We start from the raw sequence: 11555 nt of genomic DNA, 5'->3' as shown, positions 1-11555 counted from the left end.
GGGGGGGGGGGGGTGGGGATTACTAGCTGGGGAATCGAACCCTCACCAACAAGGTGTCAGGTAGCCAACCAATTAAGCTACTAAGATTCCCCGAGTAACTGAGTTTATAATCTATGTTGTAGCTTACAATTATTTCTCTTTCGTGTGGACATGATGCAGGCGTCTGATGAATCTGTCCTTATCTGGTACACTAGCTCCTGAGCTTGGTCAGCTAACACAAATGGAAATATTGTGAGTTCTTACAATTATATTACATCCATTTGATATTAATTAGCATTTGTCAAGTACAGTAATTAGTACTACCTTTATTTGAGCTGTAATTTTGGTGAAAATGATTCCGTTGCTTTCTAAATTTTCATAGGAATTTCATGTGGAACAGCATTAGTGGCAGCATACCGAAGGAGATAAGCAACATTACTGCTCTGAGGCTACTGTATGTCTCTTCATTGCTTAATTAGGAAAAACATTACTCCCTCCATTTCGTTCAAATCATTGTTAAGAGAACCCCTCTTTGTTTGATATGATCATTTGAAAAACATCAATAGTTTGGACAAAACTATGGCCTTCGTGCACTCATTGTCATTTTCTATCGTAGTGAAGGTTGCTATGACAAGGTCGTTGTGCTAGTGAAGATTGCTTCTAATGATCGGGATTTTAAAAAAATACAGAAACCATAAAATGTAACAGTGTATGAATGGACACAGTTTAAAGTGTTAATTTGACTCGTGTATTGTGTTTTCTAATTGAAGAAATATTAAAATAATGGTTAAAAAATTAGTTTGTTAGAGAAAATTAATTTTTAAATTATCTTTATTGAGAATTGAAGTCTTATCTTTATCATAAGAAATTACATAAACATTTACTGGAATTTCACTTCTCCATATAAACTTCAATCAACATTTTCGAATCCTTGCTTCTGTTGAAGCCCGAATATGCATATGCCTTACTGTTTACAATCAGTGCTTTTGCTTACAGATGTTGTAGCTGAAGATATCTAATAAACAACTTGCATGTATTCAACATATATGGATTGTGCACTTCTTCTGTTCTTGCAGGCTTTTGAGTGGAAATCAAATATCAGGTCCTTTACCAGAAGAGCTTGGTTATCTTCCTAACATAACTAAATTTCAGTTGGACTTAAATGCTATATCGGGACCAATACCAAAATCGTTTGCAAAATTGCCAAAAGTTGTGCATTTGTGAGTTCTCAACTAGAACCCAAAGATTCTCTGCTCGTTGTGGTGGTATGGATATGTTTCGTTTCTGTATTAATCATTCTTGTTGTGAATGCAGCCATATGAATAACAATTCAATAAGCGGTCAAATTCCTCCGGAGCTTTCTGCTTTACCGCTTCAACACTTGTAAGAATCACTTAACCTACAACACCTAGTATGACTAAATTGGCAAGCAGAGTTACAATGCCATAGGAGCTAGGAATTTTTTCTCTGCAATTTTCATGTTTGGATTTACTTGGATGTGCATTATTTCAGTCTTCTGGACAACAACAACTTATCAGGTTACCTTCCGCCAGAGCTTGCACAGATGCCGAGCTTAAAGATTCTGTATTACCTGTCTTTTAACTCTAAGCTTTTGCTGTTTTTTTCAATAATTTAATATCATTTCAGCATTAATAAGCAAACCCCAACACCCCTTTTCCCCCACAATAACAACTTTTGCAGTCAACTTGACAACAATAACTTTGAAGGCTCTGTGATTCCAGCTTCTTACAGCAATATGTCCAAACTCTTGAAGTTGTATGTTACTATTCATCTCTTACGTTTATTGGTTTATATCCCCTTTCTCGTTCTGCTGTTTATAGATGCCTGTTTGCACAAAGCAAGAATATATAGTTCTAAAGGATGTTTGTCATCACTTAAAGATTATTTATCCCAAATTTTGATCAGAAAATAATTCCCCGAGTGGAATATTCTGAAATAAATATTATCCCCGTTGATGTAACCTTTGACAGGCAGTAGCATCATGAAAGAGGATTAATAAAACTTTTTCTTCCCATGATTTTCAGTTAATTTTCAATAAAGGTCTCTGTCTCCCCTCCTCACACAAAACGAGAAAAATTACAATAATGTTTTCATTCTTAAAGAGTGGCTTTTTACATAACATGGAGTAACAATTTAAAGAAAGTGATAAAGATTGTTGGAGGAACTCTATACTATACTAAGAAGCTTACGATGTAATGATACTATGATTTTATTAACCTTTCCTTAATGAAAATTACGTAGTATAATATTTCATCAAACCTGCAGGAGTCTTAGGAACTGCAACTTGCAAGGAACAGTTCCTGATCTGAGCACAATACCAGACCTTCTTTACTTGTAAGCATACTTCATCAAGAAATTTCTCTGTCCAGTTAAAATGTTTCTGTTTTGCTAACCTCTTGATAGTGTTAAAATCGGCGAAAATCTGCTTAATAATTCTTCTATACCAGATGAAGTTGAACTCATCTGCCACTCAATTACGCTGATATTCAGAGAGTTAAATTTACAGCCAGTGACGATTCATCTGATATAAATTTTTCATGTCACAGAGACCTTAGCAGAAACCAACTCACGGGAAATATACCTTCCAATAAGCTGTCTGATAATATCACAACCATGTAAGTTTCTGGTAAAGTTTGAAACTGCTCAAATTTTTCGTTGTTTATCCACTCATCTTTTTATCTCACTCCCTTCCTCTTCTCACCTCCCCCTCCCCACTCCCTATCGACATCTACCAGTAGGCGGTTGAATGTACATTAGTTCTTAACACGCACCCTTTTCTTTTTCATGTTTGAGTAACTTACTCTTGGTATCAGACTCTCAATAGTGGACTAAGTACTTTGGTGATGACTGCAGCATTCTGTCTGGAAACATGCTCAATGGTTCTATCCCTTCGAACTTTTCTGCCCTTCCAAGTCTGCAGAAACTGTAAGGAGCTTCATTTGCTCAATCTTTGCTTCTTGTTTCTCAGGATATTTTAAATTTCATTTCGATACTCTATTAAATGCAGTATTGACATCTCCTTCCGTTAAAATTATTTTTCTTGTAGGTCACTCAACAATAATAGGTTAAGTGGTTTTGTGCCAACTACCATTTGGGAGAATATGACATTTTCCCCAGACGCAAAACTTAGACTGTAAGAGTCTCATTCGTACATATTACCCTTATCAGTACTTCATTTTCATGTTTATGTTCTCTACTTTCCACAATCTATTGGCTGTTTAAGTTAGTAACCATAAGAGAGAAAATAAAAGCTTTTTTGAAATCCCCAAGAGCCCATGAGGTTTGAAACACGGTGTATAATGGTCCTTTACCCTTATCCATTTAAATTCCAGGTTTTTGTTTGCAGTAGGGTTCGAAGCCGTGACTTGCGCCTAACCCATATGTCACAAGTTGTGCTCTTACTACCAGATCAAGGCCTTGGGAGCCAAGATAAAAGCTTTTTGTAGTTAATCAAGTCAAGTTTATGTGCCAATTTCAGTTTGGTAGCTTTCAATTCACATGTAGTTTTGGATAGACAAAGAATGTATCCTGAAAAATAAAGTACATTCAAGGAATAATGTGTCCATTGGCAACAACAGTTTCTATCTCTATACAGTTAAAAACTTAAAATACAAACTGCTTTTTGTTTTGTTAGAGGTAGGTAATAAAGTGTGTATTCTGTCCTCTTACTAAACCATGCCATGTCTGACTAGAAAGGGCCCCTCAAATGTTAATTTATCAGATTGCCAGGCTTATCCAGTTGATCTCCTTTGTGCAGGAACCTTCAACGTAATTTACTCTCAGATATTTCAGGGATTCTTGATCCTCCTCCAAATGTCGATATTATGTAAGACCTTATTTCCGATAATATTGTACATATATATTATTGTACTTACTTTCAGTTCTCGGCTTTTATAATTGTATGTGGCGAATCAAGCTCCCCTAACTCAATTGCTATTTATCGTTCATGGTCCTGTTTTTCTCATAAGCTTTAATATCTGTAATAATTCTGTGGAGTCTTTAGTTTCTATTTTCTGCGATTAAACAGAATAACTAACATGAAGAAGTCTCAGGCAGACTTGTTATAGAACTTCCCATGACAACATTTGTGTTAATTAGCTAAGTTATAGACATTAACATTACACTAGCTGTAAAGTTTCTGTAAACCTTGAAGTTAGAAACGAGTAATGACAGGCAAAGGCTGTCCGTTAATCGTTACAGCAGTCCTCATTTGGAAAACTTCACTTTATTATATTTAACGGATGTGCAAAATTCTTTCTGGACCAAAAACCAATTTTGATTTTATTGGGTTATGAAATGTTCATATTGTTCATCTTATAATTTTAACATTCATCTGAAACATACTCTGAATCCAGTGTGGAATTACACGTTAGAGTGAAGTTCCTTGATACTTCTGAGTTCTGACTTAAGTATTCCATAAATGATGATGCTTTAATGGAATAACTTTCAGGCTTTATGGAAATCCTGTTTGTGGAAATGCAAATGAGCATCAGATTATACGATTTTGTAAATCAAAACATGAAGATGAAGAGTATGGAAGCTTGAACAACTCTATTCCAAGTTGTTCCGCACAGCAGCCTTGCAACAAGGATTTCGAACATGTCCCAGCATTAACGGATGACTGCTTTTGTGCAGCACCTTTTGGAGTTGGTTTACGTTTAAGAAGCCCCAGCATTTCAGACTTTCCGCCACATCGTAGTGAATTTGAACAGTGGATAACAAAAAACGTTAACTTGGATTATTATCAATTATTCATTCATTCGGTTGCATGGGAAATCGGTCCTAGGCTTGGGATGTTTCTGAAATTCTACCCTCCACGTACAAATGATTCTGGAATAAATGATTTTGGCAAATTTAATAACAGCGAGATAGTACGGATTGCAAACAAATTTGCTTTATTTAATCTTACTGGAACTGATATCTTTGGCCCATATGACCTGCTCAATTTCACTGCCATGGGGTATAATTCTGGTATGTTTCCAAACCCGTTGCGTTTTTGCATAAGTAGGATATAATCTGTAATGTTACTGACAGATCAAATTCATTAAAATGTGGACGTGTTTAGTTGTAGTTGTGTAATGATTTCCTGAGGATTTTAAAGTAAAACCAATTTGAATCTCATTTTTTTTTACAACTGAGGTCACGAATGGAGAGTGATAAATACAAATTTTAGTTCAAATTTCTCTAGGGAGGCACAAGAACCCAAGTTTGAGATTAGCATGCAAGCTGAGAGAAATGCCTTTGATTATCTTACAACTTGTTTCTTCAGTTCTTATTTTGTGTTTAATGCCTTCTCAGATATATTTCAACTAGACTGGAATTCTGGAACTCTTGTGCGCCTGCACGACTAATTTTTATTTTATTCTTGCTGATTCTTGAATATAATTATTATGATTATTATTAAATTCTTTTTTCTTTTCCTAGTCATGCTCAGATAAAAATTATCTTTTCGTTGTGCTCTTTTTCGTTTCTGAAAATGTTTATTTTTATCGTTTATCTTGTGATACAGAGCATAGTTTCTTCTTGTTGTCATAGATGTATGCAAGTATGAAACCAATGAAATTCTTTAGGCACCGTGTATGCTTTGACTCTCAACATCCTCATAAAAAATGCTAAACTGACAGAGATGCTAGTGATCTCTTATATTCAGTAGGGTCAACTAAGACTGAATTGACGACATTACTATAAGTGCTTAATTAAATAAAATCTTAGTTAAACCATATGGTAATTTCAAAATATGCTATCGTATAAGAGAGAGAATAACTTGCCCTCTTCTTGTCTTACTTCCTGCTTTCTCACGGTTAAATACGAATGCTTTTCTTCTTGCAGTCCTTTTTCCCCCAGTGGGGGTAGGGGAAGGGGGAAGCAGAATCAGCAGAGCCACCTTGGTTGGAATTATCTTAGGGTCCCTATGTGCTGCAGCTGTGATACTTACGGCCATAGCATTTGTGTTGCTTAAAATGTGTCGGAGGTTCCATGTCTCAAAAGATCAACCATGTGAGTTAATCTTCAGTTATCTTATTTGACTTTTGCTCAGCTATGGAGAGTTTCTTCTCCATCTCTTTCACTCACCCCATTCAAGAACCTGTTGGTTAAGTAGTCAATAGGTTTATATTTGACGAGCGCAAAACACACAAGAAAATTTATGCTCGCTAGTCAAAGATAGTATAGTAAAATTATTGTCTCCACAGGGATTAGATTTAAATAATGTTCGAATAATTTCTAGTTAATTGCTATCCAAGAGAACACTTTGATTGGAATGATTATGAACCACAGTTAACTACTAAAAGTAAAGCAAATAACAATTGATCGCGAAGAACTAGAGATTAGCAGAATTGGTTGGTTACCGGTGTGAGAAATAAGGGTCATGACATGATAAGTGCAAGATTGTTATCTTGGAATTGGCACCGTTAAATAACGGGTTATTATCCTATTATTCTGATTCATCCTATTATTTTGATTTAGGTTCCTCTCTCGGTTAAACTTAAACCATTCAAATAAGCTAATATGAAGTGCGTGAAACTTGCAAGAATCTGTTGGTAGGAATGGTCTAAGAGAAACTTCTCGCGAATATTTCTCAATCTTAATTTAAAAGGTAGATCACAAAGCTCTTTCAATTACTTTAAAGAAGTACCAAAATAAATTAAGGCATGCGTTGCAACAATATTCAAAATTATGCTCCTCTTCCGATTAAACACTATAATGAATAAAATCACTACTTGAGTTAAAGCTCCAACAAATTCAAGCAATCAAACAAGAATCAAATCCGCAGATAACAATCAAGTCACTAAATCATGTCAAATGCTAAGGTAAACTATTCCATAATCATGGAGAAAGTCATCACAAATAGAGTCAAAGAATAAGAAAAAATCAATCCAGCGTTGCAATCCAAACTCCCGTATTGAATTGGTGGAAAGATGAAATCTTGTGTCTTGAAACCTCCAATGCTCTTCCAATCGTTCCTAGGTCAAATCCCCTTAAAAAACGTGTTTATCGTGTGTTTATACCGTGTAGGAATAGTCTTAAACCGAAATAACCTTAATGGATCGAAATAGGATTGCACAGACCTAAAAATTGCACTGACACGCCACCGGGCACCTCGCGCCGCACGACGTGCCAATGGACAAAATCAGAGGGCTGTTCGTTTCTGCCTAACAAAGTATATAGGCAGCCCCCTTGTTGGACATGACGTCACGTCATGACTTTGGAGAATATCAGAACTTGCTCAATTGTGGCTTGTTGTGTTTGTTTGAATTGCCACAATGTTTGGCACGTTGGCAGACACAAAGTGTCTTGCCAACTTTTCATTCCTTGGTTCCTCCTCTTCTGCTTTTTATTTCTTTCACTTTCCAATTCGTACTCGGTCCTCGGCCCCCGAACTCGATCCCGATTTAACTCTCGAAATTTTACTCAGACTTCAAAGTTCCCTTTTTATTCAATTTAACTCCAAAAACTCGTCTTAGTCCGGAATCTCAACCTACACAACAAAAAATACGTAATGAGTATAAATTGTCCACATTTTAGCTCATATACAATTAATAGGTGCAAAATAGCCAAAAACTCATATTTCTAGCCTATCATCAATATTTTATTGGATGGTCTGATGAATCACCAAAAAAGGGACTTGAAATCACATTCTTTGAGTGCTTTGTACAATTTCCAGCTTCTGAAGAACACAAATTTGCCAGCAAGTGTACAATCTTGTCTTCCTTACCCTACATGTTTAGATTCTCTATATAATCAAGAATAACACAGAGTTACCAGTATTGACCATCTTTTCCTATGTGGCAAATTATTTTCTTAGTACCTTCATTTGTAATTTTAACTATGATACTGCTTGATGATTTACTTTAGAATTTTCTTTAGAAAAGAGTTAAGCAATATGCTTCTTCACATGGGCATAGAATTTGCAGTTTATGGAAAGTTTGTGCATATTTACAGTAAGCTCTCCGCCCAGGCCCCATCCCCCTAAAGCAAAAAGTGGAAAAGAAAGAAATAGAAGGTGTGTGCTGGACATATATACCTAGGGAATACCCTTTTTGTAATGCTTCTGTTATTTGTGCATTAATTAGACTATTATTAATGTTCTTTGCTAGTCAGGATTACTTGATGTTCTTCAAGTGAACAAAGTTAGCTGAAGCCAACTGTTCATTTGTATTAATGTCACACTCAACAACAACAACAACAATAATAAACCCAGTGCCATCCCACAAGTGGAGTTTGGGGAGGGTAGTGTGTACGAAGACCTTACCCCTACCCTAATCTGTTTCTTTCATTCTTTTTATGTTTGGGGAGGGAAGTGTGTACCCAGACCTTACCCCTACCCTAATATGTTTCTTTCATTCTTTTTATGTCAACTTTTCAAGATAAAGTTTTCAATGGATATCTAGTTCTGAGTAATTGAATCTTCTATGGCATTGATGTCTTTCATGCTTAAACAAATTTACACACGACCACGTGGAACTCATGGTGATATTTCTTCATTTCTTTATGTAGCCCCAAAATTTCCAATGAGAATAGAAGGTGTTAAGGCATTCGGTTTTAAGGAATTAGAGGCAGCAGCAAGCAGTTTTAGCAGCACTACTGAAATTGGACAAGGAGGGTATGGAAAGGTCTATAAAGGCATTTTAGCAGAGGGCACAATAGTGGCAATAAAACGTGCACATCAAGGCTCATTGCAGGGGGAAAAAGAGTTCTATACTGAGATAGAATTATTGTCACGTTTGCATCATCGAAATCTGGTTTCTTTGGTGGGATACTGTAATGAAGGAGGTGAACAAGTAAGATTCTCCTAACTAAAAAGTAATATATATTAATATACATACATATAAATGAACCCAGAACAGACCGTTGGGAAGCGAATTACATGTGACTTTGTAATAGTTGACTGTGTGTGCCTGCAGATGTTAGTGTATGAGTTCATGCCAAATGGTTCCCTACATGATCTTCTCTCGGGTACGTCATCTATCCTACCTTTGCCTATGGTGTCATTTGACTTACACATCAATTCTCCTCTTTTCACTTTTTTTCTTTCGTCTGGAGGAAAGGATGTTTTATTTCTTACCTAAAAAGAGGGTGGGAGATATATCCCTCTAGTAGTGTGCTTGCGTAGGTGAAAGTAAAGCTATGATTTCTCTCATTCCAATCACCACTATTAGTTTCCTTGTTGTTTTTACTTGTGTGGTCATTGGCATGTTTGTCGTGTTAAACTTTATATTCTGAATTTTAATCATGTGCCAGTTTCGATATGAATATTAGAACAGGTATCTCCAAATTAAGATTATTACTAAGATTTTACTTATTTTTACAGCTAGATATAGGGTACCTCTGAGTCTTGGAACAAGGCTATACATTGCGTTAGGTGCTGCCAGGGGCATTGTCTACCTCCATACTGAAGCTGATCCACCAATAATTCATCGTGATATCAAGGCAAATAACATACTGTTGGACTCTAAGTTCACCGCAAAAGTCTCTGATTTTGGAATCTCAAGGCTAGCACCATTACCTGATGCTGAAACGAGTGGACATGTATCCACTTTTGTGAAAGGAACTCCAGTAAGGCTTTACTCATCTTATACGTTGAAGCGCGCAATAGAAAAGCTAGAAAATGGCAATGAAATAAGACCTGCAGCTTGAGAATGAACATCAGAATACCATGCCTCATACTGATTATAGAATTAAACATCTGTCACTGTTATACTGTGATTAACAATGAGCCAATTATGATTTTCAGATATTTTACCATTTTGAGCTTAACTAATCAAGTACGATTCCATCGCCAAGTTACAATAATGAATATAATATACATATAGAGAAAAGTATGAAGCGTGGGTGTATCTCGTCCAAATCTATCTCTCTTCTCTGTCTCTCTCTCTCTCTCTCTCTCTCTCTCTCTCTCTCTCTCTCTCACTTGCTTGGTTGCTCTTTCCTTCTTTCCTTCCCTCTTTTTCTCAACTTCACTCCGTGAGGTTTAATCATGAATGCACATACTATAGTCCTCTTGTATTTCAAATTTCTTTTTACCTTTTCAATTATTTTTTCTCTGCTTTCCAAAGATTACTGACAGTTGCCAAAATTTGGCACTTATGCAGGGCTACCTTGATCCTGAGTACTTCTTTACTCACAAGTTGACAGAGAAAAGTGATGTTTACAGCCTTGGTATCGTGTTTCTGGAGCTTTTAACTGGGATGCGGCCTATATCTCATGGCAGGAACATCGTCCGAGAGGTACTTGATGCTATTTTTCCCTAAAGTTTTATTAGCATTTCACTTTGTTCATGACGAAGGTAATCTTCAAGAAAACATGAAGTAGCTCTTCTAGATATTTTCGTATTTGCTAAAGGATCTGAAGACAAGCAATACTCACGTGTTTGGGCCATGAAAAAGAACCAGGTCCGCACGTGAGGAGGCGTGTTGAAGACATAATTAAGTATAAAAGTGTGCTCTCTCTAAAAGTTGAGTTGGTCAGTGGTCACACACTTCAACAATTTTGTTTGCATGAACTTATGTAGCCTCTCTAGGTTAGTTGGATGCTTTGATGTAAACATTTTGATACCAATTACGATCAGCATCCATTTACGAACCCCTCTAAAAATAGTATCGAATAAGTGTTTCTCCAGATAATTATGTAAAGTCCTCAATAATCTAGCTAATCCAACATTAGCACTCACCATCCTGAAAAGAATGGGGGACTTCAGAATACGAGGAGCAACACGTCTTATTTTGACATTGATTCAAAAGTAACTATAAATTACAGCAGTTAAATATATTTTTTAAAAATGGATAAAGAAAAGGAAAAAGAAAACTATTCATTTGACTCTTCAAAGTGAAAATGTCATTGTTTTTGGAATGAATGAGTCGAAAAGTTATTTTTGTACTTATGACAGGTGAATGCAGCATGTCAATCAGGGAGGATGTCTTCTGTCATTGACAGGAGTATAGGTCCGTATTCCTTAGAATGTGTTAAGAAATTCGTGGATTTGGCCCTCAGATGTTCACTGGATGAACAAAAGGATAGACCTACAATGCTAGAAGTGGTGAGAGAGTTAGAGAACATCACTTATATGCTTCCAGCATTCGACAACAATAATACTGCACCCGATTTAGATGTTTCCATATCTGGAATGTCATCGTCATCACCAACTTCGGCTTATTCTAGACACACCACCACCAACACCATGACCATGGATTTTCAAGGAACTGAGCTTGAGCTTGTGAGTGGTGTTATTCCCTCCATCAGGCCTCGTTGATGCGTCTAAGGACTTGCTACCCTTCTTATGAAGTATCAGAGGTTCAGTATTAAGTCCGAGGTACGTAAATATATAAGCAGGTTGAATCAATTGTGAGAGGAGTAAAAGACTTGTATATAATCATTATGCTGTTGTTGTTCCATTAGATATGCACTCTGGTTTTTTATGACAGTAATAAGTGATTATCAATAGCTTCAACTAAGTGTTTGGATCAAGATTTGGTAGAATCATTAATTGAGATTGTTACTGTGGCTACTTTGCACGCCTGTGCTTTTAACATAGTAGTATAGACACAGAATTCAGAAAA

At 36.3% G+C, this 11555-nt stretch overlaps 1 protein-coding gene across 1 annotated transcript in view; it reads left to right on the top strand.

Annotated features, from left to right (window-relative positions):
- Positions 1-11555, top strand: part of LOC109215542 (probable LRR receptor-like serine/threonine-protein kinase At1g06840) — a 16756-nt gene extending 5201 nt beyond the window's left edge. Inside the window, exons 4-21 of the mRNA XM_019379623.1 lie at positions 160-231; positions 362-433; positions 1056-1199; positions 1294-1362; positions 1492-1563; positions 1681-1755; positions 2266-2334; positions 2547-2615; positions 2854-2925; positions 3047-3133; positions 3758-3826; positions 4451-4971; positions 5830-5997; positions 8497-8780; positions 8904-8955; positions 9311-9555; positions 10092-10226; positions 10886-11555. Coding sequence (XP_019235168.1) covers positions 160-231; positions 362-433; positions 1056-1199; positions 1294-1362; positions 1492-1563; positions 1681-1755; positions 2266-2334; positions 2547-2615; positions 2854-2925; positions 3047-3133; positions 3758-3826; positions 4451-4971; positions 5830-5997; positions 8497-8780; positions 8904-8955; positions 9311-9555; positions 10092-10226; positions 10886-11248 — 2638 coding nt within the window. The 3' untranslated portion in view covers positions 11249-11555. The remainder of the gene's footprint in view (positions 1-159; positions 232-361; positions 434-1055; positions 1200-1293; positions 1363-1491; positions 1564-1680; positions 1756-2265; positions 2335-2546; positions 2616-2853; positions 2926-3046; positions 3134-3757; positions 3827-4450; positions 4972-5829; positions 5998-8496; positions 8781-8903; positions 8956-9310; positions 9556-10091; positions 10227-10885) is intronic.

The sequence above is a fragment of the Nicotiana attenuata genome, unplaced genomic scaffold (genome assembly GCF_001879085.1).
Source record: "Nicotiana attenuata strain UT unplaced genomic scaffold, NIATTr2, whole genome shotgun sequence".
Taxonomy (NCBI): Eukaryota; Viridiplantae; Streptophyta; class Magnoliopsida; order Solanales; family Solanaceae; genus Nicotiana; species Nicotiana attenuata.
The sequence above is the reverse complement of the archived record's forward strand: the minus strand, read 5'-3'. Positions and strand labels throughout refer to the sequence as shown.